Source organism: Moschus berezovskii, chromosome 17, assembly GCF_049115385.1.
Source record: "Moschus berezovskii isolate FMDL1 chromosome 17, NW_MosBer_1.0, whole genome shotgun sequence".
Lineage (NCBI taxonomy): Eukaryota > Metazoa > Chordata > Mammalia > Artiodactyla > Moschidae > Moschus > Moschus berezovskii.
This window is the reverse complement of record NC_142476.1, coordinates 64294771-64318268: the sequence shown is the minus strand read 5'-3', so window position 1 is coordinate 64318268 and position 23498 is coordinate 64294771. Positions and strand designations below refer to the sequence as shown.

General features: G+C 37.3%; 1 protein-coding gene across 2 annotated transcripts in view; it reads left to right on the top strand.

The window, feature by feature from the left end:
- DNAH14 (dynein axonemal heavy chain 14) overlaps positions 1 to 23498 on the top strand; it is a 398894-nt gene that overhangs the window by 52770 nt on the left and 322626 nt on the right. For both annotated transcript variants that reach the window (XM_088845531.1, XM_088845532.1), the window contains 4 exons: positions 3957 to 4095; positions 7930 to 8061; positions 16820 to 17067; positions 19132 to 19252. In XM_088845531.1, coding sequence (XP_088701657.1) covers positions 3957 to 4095; positions 7930 to 8061; positions 16820 to 17067; positions 19132 to 19252 — 640 coding nt within the window. The remainder of the gene's footprint in view (positions 1 to 3956; positions 4096 to 7929; positions 8062 to 16819; positions 17068 to 19131; positions 19253 to 23498) is intronic.

Here is a 23498-nt window from a genome sequence, read left to right as displayed (position 1 = left end):
GTCAACAGACATATAGGTTGCTTCCATGTCATGGCTATTGTAAATAGTGCTGCTCTGAACATTGGGACATTCTTGTTGCTGTTCACTCACGAAGCTGTGTCCAGCTCTTTGCAACCCATAACATGCCAGGCTCCTCTGTCCTCCATTATCTCCTGGAGTTTACTTAAATTCATGTCCATTGAGTCAGTGATGCTATCTAACGATCTCATCCTCTGCTGCCCTCTTCTTCTTTTGCCTTCAGTCTTTCCCAGTGGCCTTATCCAATGAGTCAGCTTTTCGCAACAGGTGACCAAAGTATTGGAGCTTCAGCTTCAGTAACAGTCCTTCCAATGAATATTCAGGGATGATTTCCTTTAGGATTGACTGGTTTGATCTTCTTGCAGTCCAAGGGACTCTCAAGAGTCTTCTCCTGCACCACAGTTCAAAAGTATCAGTTCCTTGGTGCTGAGCTTTCTTTATGGTCCAATTCTCACATCTGTACATGACTACTGGAAAAACCAATGCTTTGACTATATGGACCTTTGTTGGCAAAATAATGTCTCTGCTTTTTAATGAGCTGTCTAGGTTTGTTGTAGCTTTCCTTCCAGGGAGCAAACTTCTTTAAGTTTCATGGCTGCAGTAACCATCTGCAATGAATTTGGAGCCGAAGAAAATAAAATCGCTTACTACTTCCACTTTTGTGTCTTTTTGCATTATAGTGTTCTCACGGTATTTATGAACTTTAATGTGCAGACCTGGGCTTTTACTCAATTCCTCCTCCTTGTTAAAGTGACAGTCTTTGCTTCAGGGATGACTGGAGCAAAAAGTGAGGATGAGAAGTTGGAAGAAAGTGGATTTGTTACTGGGCATTAGTTTCTTGTAGATAGAATATGGTTAGGTCATGTTTTTAAATTCATCTACCAATCTTTGTCTTTAATTGGTATATTTAGACCATTTACATTCAATTATTTATATGTTAGGACTTCAGTTTGCCATTTTGTTTTTTGGTTTCTGTTTGCTATGTGTTTTTGTTTTGTCTTTTTTCCTTCCTGCCTTCCTGGAGATTACTTGAACACTTTTCAGAATTCCTTTTAGCATTATCTGTAGTATCTTTGACTGTATCTTTTTGTGTACTTAAGTAACAGAAGTTTGACTTTGATGTGTCTTGGTGTGGATTTATGTATCTTTATTCTTCTTTGGGTTTCCCTGGCTTCTTAAATCTCTGTTTTTGTGTCTTTTGACAAACGTGGCATATTTTCTTTTTTAAAAGAAATTTTATCTTTGAATTGAAGGATAATTGCTTTATAGAATTGTGTTAGTTTCTGCCAAACATCAACATGAATCATCCATAGGTATACATATGTCCCTTCCCCATCCCAGCCCTCTTGGTTGTTGCAGAGCCCCAGGCAAACTTGGCAAATTTCATTCGTTATTCCTTGAAGTATTTTTATTTTCCTTTTAAGACTGCAGACACAAATGCTACATCTTTATTTTATAGGCCCAATTATCCCTGAGGTTCTGTTCATTTTTCTCAGTCAATTTTTTTCTCTTGTTTAGATTGGATAATTTCTATTTTCTCTCTTCCAGTTCACTGATTTCTCTGTTCACTTCATTCTGCTCTTGAGCCAATCTAATGATTTTTTTCCTTAGCATTATATTTTTCAACTCTAAAATTTCAATTTGGTTCTCCTTTATGTCTTCTATTTCTTTAATGTGTGTGTGTGAGTTTCTGTTTCTTTCCTTTTTACCACCCAGTGAAGATGAAAGTCCCAACTCTCTACTCAGCTTCTTCTGAAAATTTTCCATGGGGGCCCTAGAGGTGCCTCATTGAATCTTGCCAAGGATGGAACTCTAGGTTCTCCACTTCACCTTTTTTCCTATGGTATTTGGCTAAATTAGAATGTTTATTCTTTTAAAAGCTTTCTGTCTTGATAGACTGCTCTTTTCCTGGTTCTTCAGCTAGACAGCAGGCTTTTTTTCTGTGCCTATTGGGATTTCCAGGTTGCTCTTTTGTTCAGCTCCAAATCCAGGATGTATGAGGCAAATGGAAATCCAGGAAACTTAGCACCATGTCATTACTAATCAGTTTTTCTTCTCTTTTCTACCTTCCAGTGTCTTTTGGTTGATTTATATAATGTGCAGAGTTTTTAGGTGTACTTATTTAGCTGGAGTAACAGTGAAATGTACATCTACTTTATTTTCCTAGAAGCCAGGACCTGAATTTTAATAGACTTCTGTCATATGTTTTCTAATACTATGTTGTGTGTGAGTAAAATTTTGGAGAATGTATTTAGTTTTCTGTTACAACAGAATGAAATTTGTTAGTGATTTCCTCATAACATCTATACTTGAATAATCATCAATTGATACATTTTTTTCTTGTCAGACTTCACCATTACAACTCTAAATTTGTTCCCATTTTCCATTTCTTATTTTTATAAGGCACCCCTGTTTATTTATACCTGTGCTAACATATAGAAATAAAATTGAATACATTTTTATAGGAAAAAAAGATTCAACCAGTCCATTCTAAAGGAGATCAATCCTGGGTGTTCATTGGAAGGACTGATGCTAAAGCTGAAACTCTAATACTTTGGCCACCTCATGCAGTGAGTGACTCACTGGAAAAGACTCTGATCCTGGGAGGGGTTGGAGGCAGGAGGAGATGAGAACGACAGAGAATGAGATGGCTGGATGGCATCACCGACTCGATGCACATGAGTTTGAGTGAATTCCGGGAGTTGGTGATGGACAGGGAGGCCTGGTGTGCTGTGATTCATGGGGTTGCAGAGAGTCGGACACGACTGAGTGACTGAACTGAACTGAACTGAACTGAATGTGAGTTCATTACTGTCTGAATTTTGATCACCATTCTTTTGTTAATAAATACCAAGATTGGGTTTGCTTTTTGTGACCTTTCTTTTTCTGGGATATGCTACTTGTTTTTAGTATGACATCTTCCTTTTTATACTAGATGTTTAGAGGAATGTCAATGAACAAATTCTTTTACATCCGAGAATAGTTCCATGTTATGTAAAGCCTATATAATTTGAGGAGGCCTTCTTTAAGATAAATTACAAGGCTTTGAAAGAGGTGGTGCAAATAAAAAGAGCCCATGAAGCTTAAGCTTCACTAGCTTCATGGTATATAAAGCTTTCACTTGTAAAATGGAAAGATGAGAAAGAACTAATTGTATATTGTATATTCATATGTGTATGAAGAATCAGTGAAGGACAAAGGCCCCCCTATTCTCTACATACTGTTGTTCAGGGCAGTTTGCTTTTCTCAATCCAGTTTTTAAAAATTAATTTATTTTAATTGGAGGCTAATTGCTTTACAATATTGTGTTGGTTTTTGCCATACATTGACATGAATCAGCCATGGGTGTACAGTTTTTAAGGAGCATTATCTCTTCCATTCTGGTCGTTTCCAGTTCTGTCCTGTTCTTTGCAGAATTGTTAGCAGTGATTTGTCTCATCTTTGTGACTGTGATCAGACCAGTAGAAAAGGCAGACAAAAGAAAAGCAACCAACTTCTCTATTTTAAGATATAGGTGGTTGGAGAATTTAAGAAACATTATCCAAATGGTCCCTAATCTAGTTGATTTTTTCCCCTGTAATTAGACAAAAAATAAATTGAGGAAATTTATTTAAATTTAATAAATACAGGAATATAATTCTTTTTGTATATCATTGCCTAGTATTGCAAAATTTTTAGAACTCAGTGGCAGTCATCACTTGTTTCCCCTCTGTTTTGTTCTTATCACATCCAGTTCCAAAATCTTGCCTTCAATATTATCAGCCAAACCAAACCATTAATGCTTACTAATCTTTATCAATATTATTTAAATCATGGTACATGTAATACATATTGAATATTAACTATAGGCATATGAAACAAACCATACTAATTAACTCTAAATGGATTTTATTCATTTTGAATGAGAGATAAGTCTTTGGCAATTTTTAAACTTTCAGGTCACTTTTGTATCACAATCTATTTTTTGCTGATGAGTTATTTCAAGGCTGTTTGCTTTATATAAAGGGACTTTGTGAAGATGCAGTTAGTCTCAAAAAAGGTGATGAAGATAATTCAAATGCCATATGCCTTGTAAAGGTAGGTAGAAGTATCTTACCATTAGCTAATGTTGGTCTATAGAAAGTAGGAGAAACAAATATAATTTTAAATCGAAGAAATTTAAATTTCTCAATCCGTAGTAAACCAGCCCTATGGATGACTAATGTTCTAAAATACCTACAGAGAACATTATTCCACTCAATTTTAACAGTTAACAATAATCTTTAAATTAATAATTAAGGAAAAAAATTTCTTCCTTACAAAAAACCTAAGCCTGTTATAGATACCCTTTCTTTATAATAAAAACTCTAACTATACAATATTATTTATAAATAATCTGTTATCTCTAATACATAATTGATAGTTATCAGCTGTTCTCTTATTATAGCTTGTCAAGACATTGTAATAAGTTGCTACTTAGAGTGTTTGGTTAAATTTATGTATTCTTTTGTTCCACAGTTCCATAAATGGTGACTTCTTAATGAATGATTTGATTTGTATAGTAGAGTTCTTTCAAAGAAATTAAGTACGCAGACCTGTAAATTTTACATATTTAATTGAGCAGGATTCCAGTATCTTTTACTTCACTTACCCACTGTGTAAGGGAGATACTGAAGAATAAAATAGTCATCCAGTCTTAGAGAAATAGTTGAAAGGGTTTGAACAAGTTATAAATTTGACAGTTGGTGCAAAAATTGAACTATACACATGTTATAAGATTAACACTTGCAAATGAACAGCTTATTTTTAGAATCTATTAGGTATAGTGACTGATACCTAGTAGGTGCTCAATGAATAGTCCCTGAGTGAGTAAATAAATCAAAGAATTAGTCAAGAAATATTACCAAACTCAGATTCAGCTGCTTGCCATTTGAAAAGTCAATAACCAAGAGACAGGCAGGTGTTGGTGGAAAGCAAGGTTGATTTTAATCAGAATGTCAGCAGTCTGGGGAAATGGTGGACTTAATGTCCCCAGAAACCTCTGAAGATTCTTCTTGGCCGTAAATGTTTTCAAAGGGAAAAGGGGAGGTAATCTCAGTTAATCATTGAGATGGGGGTTGGAGTTTTGCCACCCGCCTTTGTACAAACTTGTTTTATTTCTTGCGATCTTTTCTTAGATGCTATCTTGTTTATACAGTTTGTTCACAGTTTGTTCTTGAGATTACTGAAGGGGAAGCTATGGAATTAATTAATAATAATTAGTTGACCAGATCTCTTCTGGTCATATGTTAATTAATCCTTCTTCATTTCTACTTATTTGGTCTATAGAAAGAATAGGTTAGGTCAGGATATTGAAAGGTATATTTGAGCTGGAGATGAGCAGAGCACATGGGTGCCTGATTTAAGGTTAGTTACAGTATAGCTTTGATAAAGTGATGAGACAGAAGGGATTTCCTGATGAGAGTGGTTTCCTGCAAGGAGATGCTTACAGAAATATTAGTTAATTACTACAGATGAAATATTGTTTGTATAGTTATAGTAACAATATTATTGTTTCAAAAGGATTAAATTCAAGTTAAATATTTCACAGAGGAGTATTTTTAATATGGTTTTAATGCAAAAGGAAAAAGTTGGACAGCTATAATATTACATTGTTTTATGAATAAATGGGTGACAGAATTTATCAGTTAACTTATTGATGGGTGGTAAGGCAAAGGAGATTTTAGAATATCTCTGATATGTATGACTGAAGTGCTAATAGATGGTAATACTAACAGAGTGACCCAGAGGGGTTACTGGAGACCTTAAGTCATGTTAGCTTCCCCCGGAACATGAAGTAGAAGGGAATAAACCTTTCCAGACATATATAACACATATAATATGTGTTAATTATCTATTATATGCAAAATGCAAAGGAGATGGATACAGAGTAAAAGACTAAGCATTGCTTTGTTTAATCTACTTATAGTTTTTTGTGCTCAGTTGCTCAGTCTTGTCAGACTCTCTGCCACCCCCTGAACTGTAGCCAGCCAGGCTCTTCTGTCTGTGGGAGCCACCTTGGAAGCCCTATAGTTTATTAAAAGAGATAATTCTTTACATATAAAAATGATAACTAATTCTAATCATTCTAGCTAATCAGGTAGCAGAATATAAGGCAAGGAATATTTGCTTGGAAATAATACTTGTAAAATAGTCATACCACAGAAATTCAGAGGATTAGTAGATATTAACCTTTTTTAGAGATGAGGTTGGGACATGCTTTGTGAAGGAAAGATATTATAAGCTAGGCTATGGAAGCCACTCCAGTACTCTTGCCTAGAAAATCCCATGGATGGAGGAGCCTGGTAGGCTGCAGTCCGTGGGGTCGCTAAGGGTCGGACACGACTGAGCGACTTCACTTTCACTTTTCACTTTCACACATTGGAGAAGGAAATGGCAACCCACTCCAGTGTTCTTGCCTGGAGAATCCCAGGGATGGGGGAGCCTGGTGGGCTGCTGTCTATGGGGTTGTACAAAGTCGGACACAACTGAAGCGACTTAGCACAGCAGCAGAAGAAGGGAAAGAACATACATGAATCATTTTATCTAAAACTTCTCTTTCAAATGCCAAACTAAATCCTAGATTGTGACATGCAAGACCACAGAACCAGCTAAAGAGTGTTGAGACTTTTGATTATGTTTCCTGTATAAGAATGATTGTGCTTTATTGGACACTGTTTTGAGTGCTTAATAAAACTGTAAAATTTTGTGACTCATCCCTTTTTGGAGAGGGCTAAGTGAGTGGCACTAGTAATTTACATTTTTAACAAGCCAGGTGATTTCTGTGCAGAGTAAACTTTTAGAACTATGCATAAAGAAAAACTATTGAAAGTTTCTGAAATTAATGTGACAGTGATTTATAAGTAATTTACAAGAATAATTGAAAGCAAGGAGATATAGAATTATAAAGATCAGTTACTATAGTACTGGAATAAGGCAGGTAGAGTAATAAGGACTTCAGTAGGCAGTGAGGTCAGAAAGGAAGGAAGATTTTTGAGACATTATACTGGAAACTTGGCCCAACTCTGGGAGATGGTGAGGGACAGAGAGGCCTGGCCTACTGCAGTCCATTGGGTTACTTAGAGTGGGACATGACTTGGTGACTGAACAACAACAACAAAACTAGAAAAATCAGGACGTGGTAACCATATGTGAGACCAGGAGAGGAAGAGCACAAAGAATTAATCCAAAATTCTAATGTCAGAGCATTCCATTTTTTGTTTTTGGAAGCATATATTTATAAGGCATTATAACTAGGGATAAAGATGTCTATATATTTGTTGATGAAAATGTATTTTGGAAAGAGAATTAACATAATGTGGGAAAAATAAAATACTGAAAACAGGAAGAATGATGGAATATATATAAATAGGTGAAAATTATGTGTATGTATTACTGGAGGAGTTCATCAGCACAGTTGATGGAAATTTCTCCATGCAGGATTCTGAATAAATTCAGAATGAAATTTACTTTATTTGAATTATTTAGTTTTAGTCTCTCTGTGTAACATCTAGTGTTCATATTTTTAAGTTTTACAGATAATGGGAGCTCCAAAGGTAAAAGCAATTCCTAAGATTGTCGATTGTCCTGAATTCCTAGAAATTTCATAAACATATCAACTTCTGAATTTTTCTTCTTTGGTTTAAAAGTTAACCAAAGCTAACTAGAATTTAACAATTAAAATGATGTGTTTTTCTGTCTTCTTTCAAGGTTTGCTTAGATTGAGTAAGAGTGTTTAAATTTGAATAATATATAAGGCATATATAATATATACAAAACAGTATAAAATATGCTATTCTTTATGATATGAAGCAGTGACCAAAGTATTTTATTTTCTTTTTTTTTAAATGAATTTTGACTTTCAACACTGAACATTTACTATCATTTAATTAGCTGGATAAGTTTCGAACATATTCTCTACATGAATTTTGTGAAGAACAGTTACATCAGGCTACTCAGTCATTGAAACAACTTGAAGATATCAGGGATAAAGCAATTTCAGAAATAAAACTTACAATTTTAAAGGTAATTCTTTGATTATATCCTCTTTGTTTATCAGTTTTTATGTATCAACTAAAACTATTGCTCCAAATTGCATTCCTGAAAAAAGTGTTAGAAATGGACAGAGGGACAAACGTAGTTAATTAGCCAACCAACTAGTACTGTGCATTTACTATATATAAGATTTTTCAAGGTGCTGTGTAGAATGCAAATATACACACACACATATAAATGCATGTATATATATTTTATATTTATATACCTTCAATATGCTTACATTCTAATTTGAGCTGATATATAAAAGGAAATATTCTTTGTTACAGAGTTCACAGTGGGTGCAAGATAAAAACTCATATTCAAGAGAAATATAACTAGGTAAAACAAAACTTCCCTAAAGATTTAATAAAGAGGATTTGATAATATAATAACAGTGTCCTCAAAGCATTCTTACCCAGTGTGTTGTGACTCATTTCATAGGATTATTTTATATAGCTTCCCTGTATAGTAAATGACAGTGCATGAAATCATAATTCAAAATGCAATTCAATAAGGAACTGATGTGATATCATCTAGTTATAGAGCTTGCTACCTCTTCTACTTTGGCTGACCTTAAGTAGACATTTGAGGCTCTGGAGGAATTGGTGGACTAGGTCTCTCTCAAAAAATTTTTAAATATTATTTCTCTGAATTGAACTTTTGATAGATACGGAGTAGCAGTAACTTAAAGGCTTTACTTATTGACAGGAAGATGAAGTGGACCTGTTTTCTGTCAGTGAAAAAAAGCTTCTCATTCCTTATCTTATTCCTCATAGTTCCCCTTACCTCCCCAAGCCCAGTCATATGAAGACAGATGGGGACAATTTGGCCAAGGGTAGCATAAATCAAAAAGGGATTAATAAAAATATTACTGAGGTGTGACTGAGATGGTAGTAAAATATTGTTGTTGTTCAGTCACACAGTCATGTCTGACTCTTTGCAACCCAGTGGACTACAGCACACCAGGTTGCCTTGTCCTTCATCATCTCCGGGAGTTTGCTCAAACTCATGTCCATTGAGTCAGTGATGGCATCCAACCATCTCATCCTCTGTCGACCCCTTCTCCTCTTGCCTTCAATCTTTTTTCTCAGCATCAGGGTCTTTTCTAATGAGTCAGCTTTACACATCAGGTGGCCAAAATATTGGAGCTTCAGGTTCAGTATCAGTCCTTCCAATGAATAATCAGGGTTGATTTCCTTTAGGATTGACTGGTTTGATCTCCTTGCAGTCCAAGGGACTCTCAAGAGTCTGTCTTCTCCAACACCACTGTTCAAAAGCATCAATTCTTTTGTGCTCAGCTTTCTTTATGATCCAACTGTTTTCCATACATGACTCTTGGAAAAACCATAGCTTTGACTAAACAGACCTTTGTTGGTAAAGTAATGTCTCTGCTTTTTAATATGCTGTCTAGGTTGGTCATAGTTTTTCTTCCAAGGAGCAAGCGAGTCTCTCACTGGTTCCATTGTTTCGCCATGTATTTGCCATGAAGTGATGGGACTGGATGCCACGATCTTCATTTTTGAATGTTGAGTTTCAAGCCAGCTTTTTCACTCTCCCCTTTCACTTTCATCAAGGTTCCTCTTCGCTTTCTGCCTTAAGGGTGGTGTCATCTGCTTATCTGAGGTTATTGACATTTCTCCCAGCAGTCTTGATTCCAGCTTGTGCTTCATCCAGCCTGGCATTTTGCATGATGTACTCTGCATATAAGTTAAATAAGCAGGGTGACAATATATAGCCTTGATGTACTCCTTTCCCTATTTGGAACCAGTCCATTGTTCTATGTCCAGTTCTAACTGTTGTTTCTTAACCTACATACAAGTTTCTCAGGAGGCAGGTAAGGTAGTCTGGTATTTCCATCTCTTTAAGAATTTTCCAGTTAGTTGTGATCCACACAGTCAAAGGCTTTAGTGTAGTTAATGAAGGAGAAATAGATGTTTTTCTAGAATTCTCTTGCTTGTTCTATGATCCAGAGGATGTTGGCAATTTGATCTGGTTCCTCTGCCTTTTCTAAATCCAGCTTGAATATCTGGAAGTTCTTGGTTCACGTACTGTTGAAGCCTGGCTTGGAGAATTTTGAGCATTACTTTGCTAGTGTGTGAAATGAGTGAAATTATGTGGTAGTTTGAGGGTTGGAATGAAAACTTTTCCAGTCCTGTGGCCACTGCTGAGTTTTCCAAATTTGCTGGCATATTGAATGCAGCACTTTCACAGCATCATCTTTAAGGATTTGAAGTAGCTCAGCTGGAATTCCATCACCTCCACTAGCTTTGTTCGTAGTAGTGCTTCCTCAGACCCACTTGACTTCACACTCCAGGATGTCTGGCTCTAGGTGAGTGATTGCACCATCATGGTTATCTGAAATATTACTCATATTCTGTCTGCTTTCTTGTGTTCACCATCACTTGGATTTGGCCATAAATATTGGTTAAGATATTTTCACTTAAATCAATTTCAGATAAGAACCTACTAGACTTACTGTCAGCCCTGTTTTAGAAATGCACCAAACTTATTTACTGCATGGAAGTATGTAGATTTAATAAAGATAAGAACATCATAAAACTGAGAATGTGTCCAAATAAAAAAATTGTGAACTAACATTGGGAATGAAAGTATCAATAAAGCATATTTTTCCTTTTTTTCCATTAGATATTATTTCTCAGAGGCTTAAACCCTACTGTGACACAGCTCTTTAATCTGAGTAATAGACCACTGAGTTACTGGGTTCCTTGTGGCTACATCAGTCAGAGAATTTTTCCCATTTCCCAATTTCCAGAATGAGTGTCAGTTGTCAGTTCCTAGGAGCACTGTAAAAGCTCCTCAAGTGAATCTAAAGTAGAGCTAGATTGAAAAACATTCTTCTGGGCAGTGTTTGGGATAGCCTAGCTCTGGGAAAGGAGAAGGCAGTGGCAAGCCACTCCAGTACTCTTGCCTAGAAAATCCCATGGATGGAGGAGCCTGGTAGGCTGCAGTCCATGGGGTCGCTAAGGGTCAGACACGACTGCGCGACTTCACTTTCACTTTTTACTTTCACACATTGGAGAAGGAGATGGCAACCCACTCCAGTGTTCTTGCCTGGAGAATCCCAGGGACGGGGGAGCCTGGTAGGCTTCCGTCTATGGGGTCACACAGAGTCGGACACGACTGAAGTGACTTAGCAGCAGCAGCAGCAGCTCTGGGAAAATACAGCACAAGTATAGAACTAATGAAATGGAAGTGGATAGTCACTATCAGTGATGTAAACCTAGAGTCAAAACTGAGGTATGTCTAACTTAAAGTATACCTTGTGATGATAGGGAATAGGTTAGCCTCTCAGATGCCAGAATTTCCATTAGCCTCACCAATACGCAAAAGACTAGCATTACTAGGCCTATCACAGTTCACTTTTGTACTGATATAGTTATTAAGCTATTTAAAGCTAATTTGGTATCAATACTAAAAATCTTTGTTTTGAATCATCAATATACTCAGTTTCACCATTTTACTAATAAAAAATTCAGGCATTATGTACACTAAATTTTCAAAGCATTGAAAATAAAAACATAATCTATTAGTAAAGTTAGTATTCCATTTGTCAGATCCAGTGTGGCTGTGCTTGGCTTTGCTCAGTACCAAGAGGGAACTGCTTAGATTAGAAGAGCTTCTCTGGCCAGGATAGGAATGGAGTGAGCAGCCAGCTCCCCAGACTTTTGGGTCACCCCACAAAGAAAAGCTATGACCAATCTACACAGCATATTAAAAAGCAGAGATATTATTTTGCCAACAAAGGTCCATCTAATCAAAGCTATGGTTTTACCAGTAGTCATGTATGGATGTGAGAGTTGGGCCATAAAGAAAGCTGAGCACTGAAGAATGGATCCTTTTGAACTGTGGTGTTGAAGAAGACTCTTGGTCTTTTGGACTGCAAGGAGATCCAACCAGTCCATCCTAAAGGAAATCAGTCCTGACTATTCATTGGAAGGACTGATGCTGAAGCTCCAATGCTTTGGCCACCTGATGTGAAGAACTGACTCATTGGAAAAGACCCTAATCCTGGGAAAGATTGAAGGCAGGAGGAGAAGGTGATGACAGAGGATGAGATGGTTAGATGGCATCACCAACTCAATGGGTGTGAATTTGAGTAGACTCCTGGAGTTGGTGATGGACAGGGAGGTCTGGCATACCGCAGTCCATGGCGTTGCAAAGAGTTGGACATGACTGAGCGACTGAACTGACTGACATAAATTCTCATTCTGAATTCACCCAAACAAACCAGCAAAGCTGAGAAGTACAGAGATTGCAAGAAGAAGGTTATTGATGCTAACAAGAACTATTTTTGAGTCCCCACTCCAGCTTCTTAGCACCAAGGGAGTATTTGCCCATCAGTTGGCCAACACCAGATGAGACCACCTGCACCTAGATCTAACCCAGCTGCTATTCACCAATGGTGTCAAAGCAGGGTCTAGCAGCCAAGAGGGTTGGGGTCAGTACCACCTACTGTAGTCAGCCCCAGAACAGCAGAAGGGCCCATGCAGCCCACATTGGGGCACACCTAAAGCATATAGCTTTGGTAACCTCAGGGGAGTGTGCTGCTTCACCCAACAGAACATTTCCTACATAAGCGTACTTCTCCAAGATTGGGAAATGTAACCAATCTACTTAATACGTAGAAATAAACATATGGAATTAGGCAAATTGAGGAAACAGAGGAATATACTCCAAACAAAGGAACAAGACAAACCCCAGAAGAACTAAGTGAAGTGGAGATAAGCAAACTACCTGATAAAGAGTTCAAGGTAGTGATCAAAAAAACACTCAAAGAATTCATGATAAGGATGGATGAACATACTGAGACATTTAACAAAGAGAAAACATAAAGAAGTGCCAAAGAGAGCTGAAAATAAAATAGCTGAAATTAAAAAATATACTAGAATCAACAGTACAGTAAATTATACAGAGAAATGGATCAGCACCTGGAAGAAAAGAGTAGTGGTAGTCACCCAAACCAAACAGAGAAAAGAATTTTACAAAATGAGGATCATTTGAGAGACCCCTAGTCAAACTCAATCAATATTAACATTCCCATTTTGGGGGTCCCAGAAGGAGAGAGAAAGAGAGAAGCAAGAAGAGAGAAGGGGCAGAAAGCTTATTTAAATGAAATGGCCAATAACTTCCCCAGTCTGCAGAGGTTTTTGCATATCCAAGTTCATGAAATTCATAGGTTATCAACCAAAATCAACATATTATTTCCAAGATTCATAATAAAGCTATAAAAACTCAAAGAATATTAGCATCAAGAAAAAAAATAGCTGTAACTTACAAGGGAACTACCACATAAGGCTAGTAGCAGATTTCTAAGCAGGGACTTTATAGGTCTGGTGAGTGGGATGACATAGTCAAAATGCTCTGTCTAGTGCTTCTTTATAGTTCCTGATTCTTTGTTAAATGTCACAGAACTTCATCAATTGATAATCCAGTCCTCCAAAGAGTCAACCAGTACTCAAAACAGTTTCCAAATTGGTAAACAACTGACCACAGACAGTGACAGTGCAAAGAAATAGAGGAAAACAATAGAATGGGAAAGACTAGAGATCTATTCAAGAAAATTAGAGATACCAAAGGGAACATTTCATGCAAAGATGGGCACAATAAAGGACAGAAATGGTATGGACCTAACAGAAGCAGAAGATATTAAGAAGAGGTGGCAACAATACACAGAAGAACTATACAAAAAAGATCTTCATGACCCAGATAATCACAATGGTGTGATCACTCAGCTAGAGCCAGACATCCTGGAATGTGAAGTCAAATGGGCTTTAGGAAGTATCACTACAAACAAAGCTAGTGGAGGTGATGGAATTCCAGTTGAGCTATTTCAAATCCTAAAAGATGATGCTGTGAACGTGCTGCACTCAATATGCCAGCAAATTTGGAAAACTCAGCAGTGGCCACAGGACTGGAAAAGGTCAGTTTTCATTCCAATCCCAAAGAAAGGCAATACCAAAGAATGATCAAACTGCAAGACAATTGCACTCATCTCACACGCTATTAAAGTAATGCTCTAAATTCTCCAAGCCAGACTTCAACAGTCCGTGAACCATGAACTTCCAGATATTCCAGATATTCAAGCTTGATTTAAAAAAAGCAGAGGAACCAGAGATCAAATTGCCAACATGCATTGGATCATCGAAAAAGCAAGAGAGTTCCAGAAAAACATCTATTTCTGCTTTCTTGATTATGCCAAAGCCTTTGACTGTATGGATCGTAGCAAACTGTGGAAAATTCTGAAAGAAATGGGAATACCAGATCACCTGACCTGCCTCTTGAGAAATCTGTATGCAAGTCAGGAAGCAACAGTAGGAACTGGACATGGAACAACAGACTGGTTCCAAATAGGAAAAGGAGTACGTCAAGGATGTATATTGTCACCCCACTTATTTAACTTATATGCAGAGTATATCATGAGAAACGCTGGGCTGGATGAAGCACAAGCTGGAATCAGGATTGCCAGGAGAAATATCAATAACCTCAGATATGCAGATGACACCACCCTGATGGCAGAAAGTGAAGAAGAACTAAAGAGCCTCCTGACGAAAGTGAAAGAGGAGAGTGAAAAATTTGGCTTAAAGCTCAACATTCAGAAAACTAAGATCATGGCATCTGGTCCCATCACTTCATGGGAAATAGATGGGGAAACAATGGAAACAGTCAGAGACTTTATTTTTTTGGGCTCCAAAATCACTCCAGAAGGTGACATCAGCCATGAAATTAAAAGACGCTTACTCCTTGGAAGAAAAGCTATGACTAACCTAGACAGCATATTAAAAAGCAGAGACATTACTTTGCCAACAAAGGTCCATCTAGTCAAGGCTATGATTTTTCCAGTAGTCATGTATGGATGTGAGAGCTGGACTATAAAGAAAGCTGAGTGCAGAACAATTGATGGTTTTGAACTGTGGTGTTGAAGAAGACTCTTGAGAATCCCTTGGACTGCAAGGAGATCCAACCAGTCCATCCTAAAGGAGATCCAACCAGTCCATCCTAAAGGAGATCAGTCCTAGGTGTTCATTGGAAGGACTGATGTTGAAGCTGAAATTCCAGTTTTTTGCGAAGAACTGACTCATTAGTAAAGACCCTGATCCTGGGACAGATTGAAGGAGGGAGGAGAAGGGGATGACAGAGGATGAGATGGTTGGGTGGCATCACCAACTCAGTGGACATGAGTTTGAGTAGACTCCGGGAGTTGGTGATGGACAGGGAGGCCTGGTGTGCTGATTCATGGGGTTGCAAAGAGTCGGACATGACTGAGTGACTAAACTGAACTGAATTAATTTTTAAAAAGAAAAAAATACTAAAATGAAACATAAAGAGAGGCAATATAAAAAGCTAATGCCATTATATTTTTAAAAATTAGAGTACATGTTGAAAACTTACCAAGAAGTTAAATACCAATCTAGCAAAAATATAAAAAGCATGAACAACCAATAAGTGAACAAAAATTTCAAGTGTTTATAGAATTTTGAAGGTTCATCAGTCATAAAAAGATATCTGTCTAAAAGGAACCATTTTGAATAACTTCAGAATTATTTTTAGGAGCATAATTTAGAAATGTTTGGTGGTATTAGTAGTACTGATGCCACCCTGTATTTTTGATCAAAACATGCCATTCTTTAAGTCAGTTGTCTGGAGATATAATTATCTATTATAAAGAATGAAACTCTAGCATTAGATTTGATGAATTCATATTTTTTTCTTAATTCTATATTATTTATTACCATGTGTGATTGCAGCCATGAAATTAAAAGATGCTTACTCCTTGGAAGGAAAGTTATGACCAACCTAAATAGCACATTAAAAAGCAGAGACATTACTTTGCCAACAAAGGTCCATCTAGTCAAGGCTGTGGTTTTTCCAGTGGTCATGTATGGATGTGAGAGTTGGACTGTGAAGAAAGCTGATTGCCGAAGATTGATGCTTTTGAAATGTGGTGCTGGAGAAGACTCTTGAGAGTCCCTTGGACTGCAAGGAGATCCAACCAGTCCATTCTAGGGGAGATCAGTCCTGGGTGTTCTTTGGAAGGACTGATGCTAAATTGAAGCTCCAATACTTTGCCCACCTCATGCGAAGAGTTGACTCACTGGAAAAGACTCTGATGCTGGGAGGGATTGGGGGCAGGAGGAGAAGGGGACGGCAGAGAATGAGATGGCTGGATGGCATCACTGCCTCGATGGACATGAGTTTGAGTGAACTCCGGGAGTTGGTGATGTACAGGGAGGCCTGGCGTGCTGTGATTCATGAAGTCACAAAGAGTCGGACACGACTGAGTGAACTGAACTGAATATGTAATTGCGTGTCGGCATTTTTTTAAAGTCTTATTGCTATAGCCTAGCATAGGGGCGGCGGTGTTGGACTGGGCTTTAGGAAATCTTATATTCAGATTTGACTCTCTTCTACTGGTAACTCAGTGTTTTGAGGAGGGTCCCTCTATCTAGGAACGTGTTGATAATCATTAGTATGTACTTCCTGTTTGAGTTCCATAGACATATCTGCTTATAAGTGAGACACCAAACTTCATGGATTTCATAACATGAAATGTTTTCTTTTTCTCTGACATTTAAATGCAGTATAAGCAGAAAGTGAAATTTTAATGAAAGTTGTTGATAATATTTAGTTCCATTGTTATTCAGACTAATGAAAATATTATGTTAGAAATTATTCATATTAATATAGGAAATCATCACTTGTCTCTCAATTGTTTGTTGAATTGTAGGTGGCAGAAAAGAAAGATATTAAAGAATATTTTGAATCAAACCTTTCTGAAGATACAACACATTTCAAGCTGCCTACCTATCGACGCTTATTAGAAGTAATTTTTAGATTCTTGATGCTGGTTGACTATATGTTTCAGGAACTCACCCGTCAACTGATGAACACTGCAGTCACACTACTTTTAGAATTATTTAATAGTTCTGCTAGAATGCCAGTTTCAGTGGAAAAAAAGAATGAAAAGCTCATCAAGTAAATCATACTTTTTTAATTATAAAAGGAATTTGTAATCATATTGTTGTAATATGTTGTCATAATAACGTCAGCTGGAATTTGAAAATTCTCTTATAGAAAATTGTTTGTGCTCAGTTTTTACAATTATCTGAACTTATTATCTCCCATTATTTTATTTAATATTATTTATAAAAACATGAGAAAGTTTCCCAAAAATTTCCCTAAGATTCTGCATAAGTCAAGTTGCCATGTAAGTTGCAGGATACTCAGTGAAATTTGAAATTCAGATAAACAGTAAGTGATAGTTGCTCAGTCATGTCTGACTCTTTGCGACCCCACGTACTGTAGCCTACCAGGCTCCTCTTTCCGTGAAATTCTCCAGGTAAGAATACTGGAATGGGTTGCCATTTCCTTCTCCAGGGGATCTTTCTGAGCCAGGGATTGAACATGGGTCTCCTGCATTGCAGGCAGATTCTTTACCATCTGAGCCACCAGGGAAGCTTACTATTAAAAGACATTTCTAAGTGTAAAGACAGATCAACTTAAAAAGTATCAGCAGATACAAGCTTGATTTTTTTCTTATAATCTATAGACAGTACATCAGAATATGTAATGAATCCATACACTTTTTCCAAAGGAATACCCAAGACAGAAATAGTAGTAAAGTTACAAATGACAGTCATCAATCAGATGGAATAATTTAGATGAATTTTGTCTCTCTCGAAGAGATGGGAACTGGGCAAAGTGGTCAGAAAGGAAATACAACGTGCTTTTAACTTTGTATGAAAAATAATGTTCAGTTCCGTGTTGCTGAACATAGTTCTGTTTTTGCTACATAAATCTTCTGCAGATTACTGTCTGAGTATAATTTTTAATAATAGCATGTCCCAATTATTATCTCTACTACAAATTATTGTTTATCTGAAATTAGAATTTTAACCAGTGTCCTGTATTTTCATTTGTGAAATCTGTTAATCCTGTGCCCAGTACACTGTATTTTCAAAGTTCAGAGCCAGCTCTTAAAGATGATTGAGAATGAGTCTGGAAGGAGCCTCAATGTTCAGTTGGAATTTGAGTCAATTTCAAGTAATATCTATTGAGTACAGAATATTTGCACCTTATATTTGAATACTAATATTTAAGAAAAACATTTTTCATATGTTTCACAACTAGATATATCTACTCTAATTTGTGAACATGGAATCTGAACTGAAATTTTGGAATACTTTATGTCCAAACTCTCTAATTTTAGCAACATCATTTTAGTCAAATAACATTACTTTGGCTATTCTGTGTCCCTTGAGTTTCCATAGTATTATAGAATAAGTTTGCAAATTTGTGCAAAAAAAAAAGCAGCTGGAATTATGACAGGGATTGCATTTGATAGATAAATATGAGGAGCATTTTATCTTTAAAGTTTTCCAATCAACGTACATGATATATCTTTTCACTTATATGAAAGTGAAAGTGTTAGTTGCTCAGTCGTGTCTGACTCTTTGCAAGCCCATGGACTGTAGCCCGCCAGGCTCCTCTGTCCTTGGAATTCTCAAGGCAAGAATACTGGAGTGGGTTGCCATTCCCTTCTTCAGGGGATCTTCAGAACCCAAGGATTGATTCTGGGTTTCTTGCACTGCAGGGAGATTCTTTACCATCTGAGCCACCAGGGAAGCCTTTCCGCTTATATAGGTATTGTTTAATTTCTTTCAACAATATGAATTGTATATTTTTTTAAAAAAACTTATTCTTGAGGATTTTATCCTTTTGATGCTATTGTAAATGGAATTATTTTTTAAATTTCATTTTTGGATTGTTCAGGACCACAGTGAGAATCACTTCACACAAATTAGGGTAGGTATTATATTTTAAAAACAGAAAAATAGTGCCCACCCTAATTTATATGAAGTGATATCTCACTATGGTCCTGATTTGTATTTCCCTGATTATCAGTGATGCCGAGCATCTCTTTATTGGCCATCTTATGTATCTTCTATGTGGGAATGTCTAGTTATTGATATAGTCTGCATATTAATGAGGCATAAGATTTTTAAAAGACTTTATTTTTCTTATCATTTCTTAACCTAGAATACATAAGGACATCTTTGCTTTCACTGGAAAGATGACAAGTGATTATGACGAATTTGATAATTCAAACTTATGTGATTATTCTGTTCTAAAGTCAGAAGTAAAAACACAAGACAATGAGGTAAAATGGTCTTTGAAAAGTGTAAGCTTAGATATTTAATGTAAAATGAAAAATAACTTTTGGAATTAAAACTGTGATTTATGATTGAAACTGAAACACACAGTTATACACACACATCTGCTCACACTATAGAAAGCTATAATTACATTTGTTTTATTTGTTCGTGCATTACTGAGTGCTTATAACAGGCATTGAACTAGGCACTGAAATATAGCAGTAAGAAGAAGAAATTCCCTTACCTTTTGGAACTTCTGTTCTACTGAAGGAAACAGATAAATGATGAGTACTGTGAAAATGCTAAAGCTGAAACTGCAATACTTTGGCCACCTCATGCGACGAGTTGACTCACTGGAAAAGACTCTGATTCTGGGAAAGGTTGGGGGCGGGAGGAGAAGGGGACGACGGAGAATGATATGGCTGGATGGCATCACCGACTCTGTGGACATGAGTTTGAGTGTACTCCGGGAGTTGGTGATGGACAGGGAGGCCTGGCGTGCTGTGATTCATGGGGTCGCGGAGAGTTGGACACGACTGAGCGACTGAACTGAACTGAACTGTGAAAAAAAACAAAGGAAGATAAGGGAATGCAGAACAAATAACTACTTTATGTATGTATACTATTTTACATGAAAGTAGTTAGGGAAGGCCACCCTGTCTAATGTAGCAGCTACCCTCTTCTACTCCCATTACTGTATTCCTCTCTCTTTGCTTTTCTTCAGAGCACTTTTTTTGCTTGTGTTATTAACTTTAAAATGACACAAACAAAATATGAAATGGTTGACTGAGGAGGCCTTACAAGTAGCTGAGAAAAGAAGAGAAGCTAAAGGCAAAGGAGAAAAAAGATACACTCATTTGAATGCAGAGTTCCAAAGAATATCAAGGAGAGATAAGAAAACCTTCTTCAGTGATCATTGCAAAGAAATAGATGAAAACAATAGAATGGGAAAGACTAGAGATCTCGTCAAGAAAATTAGAGATACCAAGGGAATATTTCATGCAAAGATGGGCACAATAAAGGACAGAAATAGTATGGACCTAACAGAAGTAGAAGATATTAAGAAGAGGTGGCAACAAAACACAGAACTATACAAAAAAAGATCTTCACGACCGAGATAATCATGATGGTGTAATCACTCAGCTAGAGCCAGACATCCTGGAAAGTGAAGTAGCTAGTGAAGGTGATGGAATTCCAGTTGAGTTATTTCAAATCCTAAAAGAGGATGTTGTGAAAGTGTGGCACTCAAAATGCCAGCAAATTTGGAAAACTCAGCAGTGGTCACAGGACTGGAAAATGTCAGTTTTCATTCCAATGCCAAAAAAGGCAATGCCAGAGAATACTCAAACTATTACACAATGGCTCAGATGGTAGAGTGTCTGTCTGCAGTGCTGGAGACCAGGGTTTGATCTGGGTTGGGAAGATCCCTGGAGAAGGAAATGGCAGCCCACTCCAGTATTCTTGCCTGGAAAGTCCCATGGACCACGGAGCCTGGTAGGCTACCATACATGGGGTCACAAAGAGTCGGACACAACTGAGTGACTTCACTTTCACTTTCACATGCTAGTAAAGTCATGCTCAAAATTCTCCAAGCCAGACTTCAGCAGTACGTGAACTGTGAACTTCCAGATGTTCAAGCTGGATTTAGAAAAGGCAGAGGAACCAGAGATCAATTGCCAACATGTGTTGGATCATCAAAAAAGCAAGAGAGTTCCAGAAAAATATCTACTTTTGCTTCATTGATTATGCCGAAACCTTTTATTGTGTGGACCACAACAAACTCAGGAAAATTCTTAAAGAGATGGGAAAATAAGATCACCTTACCTGCCTCCTGAGAAATCTGTATGCAGGTCAAGAAGCAATAGTTAGAACTGGACATGGAACAACAGACTGGTTCCAAATAGGGAAAAGAGTACATCAAGGCTGTATATTTTCACCCTGCTTATTTAACTTATATGCAGAGTACATCATACAAAATGCCGGGCTGGATGAAGCACATGTTGGAATCAGGATTGCCGGGAGAAATATCAATAACCTCAAATATGCAGATGACTACCCTTATGGCTGAAAGTGAAGAGAAACTGAAGAGTCTCTTGATGAAAGTGAAAGAGGAGAGCGAAAAAGTTGGCTTAAAGTTCAACATTCAGAAAACGAAGATCATGGCATCTGATCCCATCACTTCATGGGAAATAGATGGAGAAACAATGGAAACAGTGAGACTTTATTTTCTTGGTCTCCCAAATCACTGCAGATGGTGGCTGTAGCCATGAAATTAAAAAATGCTTGCTCCTTGGAAGAAAAGTTGTGACCAACCTAGACAGCATGTTAAAAAATAGAGACATTACTTTGCCAACAAAGGTCCATCTAGTCAAGGCTATGGTTTTTCTAGTGGTCATGTATGAATGTGAGAGTTGGACTGTGAAGAAAGCTGATCGCTGAAGAATTGATGCTTTTGAAATGTGGTGTTGGAGAAGACTCTTGAGAGTCCCTTGGACTGCACGGAGATCCAACCAGTCCATTCTAAAGGAGATCAATCCTGGGTGTTCATTGGAGGGACTGATGCTAAAGCTGAAACTCCAGTACTTTGGCCACCTCAAGTGACAAGTTGACTCACTGGAAAAGATTCTGATGCTGGGAGGGATTGGGGGCAGGAGGAGAAGGGGACGACAGAGAATGAGATGGCTGGATGGCATCACTGACTCTATGGACATGAGTTTGAGTGAACTCCGGGAGTTGGTGATGGACAGGGAGGCCTGGTGTGCTGTGATTCATGGGGTCGCAAAGAGTCGGACATGACTGAGCGACTGAACTGAATTGAATGCCATAACAAACCACTTGTGGAATCTTCATTCATGACCAGAGATCAAGTCCCAAACCTTTTAGTGAGAACACTGACTCCAAGACCCTAAAGTATCAGAGAACTAACCCTAGGGAGTATCAAATAGTGAGATCTCATGCAAAGGAAACCACTTGAATACAAGACCCAGCATCACTCAACCACCAGGACCACCCTGTGCAGGACGCCTCATCTAAACAACAAACAAACAAAAATACAAACCCAATCATCAGCAGATAGGATTACCACCTCGCTCAGCCTTGACCATCAGAGGAAAATCAAACAAACAAGCAAAATCTCAGCACAAATCTCACCGTATACAAAGCTTACACAAACCACTGAACCAGCCTTAGGAGGGCAGAAACCAAAAGGAAGAAAGAACTCAGTCTTGAAGCCTGGGAAAAGGAGACCTCAAACACAAAAAGTTAAAAAAAAAAAAATGAAATGGCAGAGAAATACTACACAAATGAAGGAACAAACTAGAAACACAGAAGTCCAAATAAATGAAGAGGAAATAGGCAAAGTGCCTGAAAACGAATTCAGAATAATGACAGTAAAGATGATCAAAAACCTTGAAAACAAAATGGAGAAAATGCAAGAATCAATTAACAGAGACCTAGAAGAATTAAAGAATAAACACACAGAGACAAACAACACAATTACTGAAATTAAAAATACTCTAGAAGCAATCAACAGAAAACTATCTGAAGCAGAAGAACGAATCAGTGAGCTGGAAGGTAAAATGGTGGAAATAACTTATGAAGAGCAGAATAAAGTAAAAAGAATGAAAAGAATTGAGGATAGTCTCAGAGACCTCTGGGACAATATCAAACGCACCAACATTCACATCATAGGGGTCCCAAAAGAAGAGAAAAAGAAACATATGAGAAAATTTTTGAAGAGATTATAGTTGAAAATTTCCCCAACATAGAAAAGGAAATAGCCAATCAATCCAAGAGACACAAAGAGTCCCTTACAGGATAAACCCAAGGATAAACATGCCAAGACACATACTAATAACAAAGACTAAACACAAAGAAAGCATATTAAAAGCAGCAAGGGAAAAGCAACAAGTAACATAAAAGGTAAACACCATATGCTTAACCACTGATCTTTCAGTAGAAACTCTGCAGGCCAGAAGGGAATGGCAGGATATATTTAAAGTACTGAAAGGGAAAAGCTACAACCAAGATCACAGTACCCAGAAAGGATCTCATTCTAAATTGGTGGAGAAATGAAAATCTTTCAGACAAGCAAAAGTTAAGATAATTTAGTACCACCAAACTAGCTTTATAACAAATGTTAAAGGGACTTTTATAGTCAAGACATATGAGAAGAAAAAAGATCTACAAAATCAACCCCAAACAATTCAGAAAATGGCAATAGTAAAGCAGAGACATTACTTTGCCAACCAA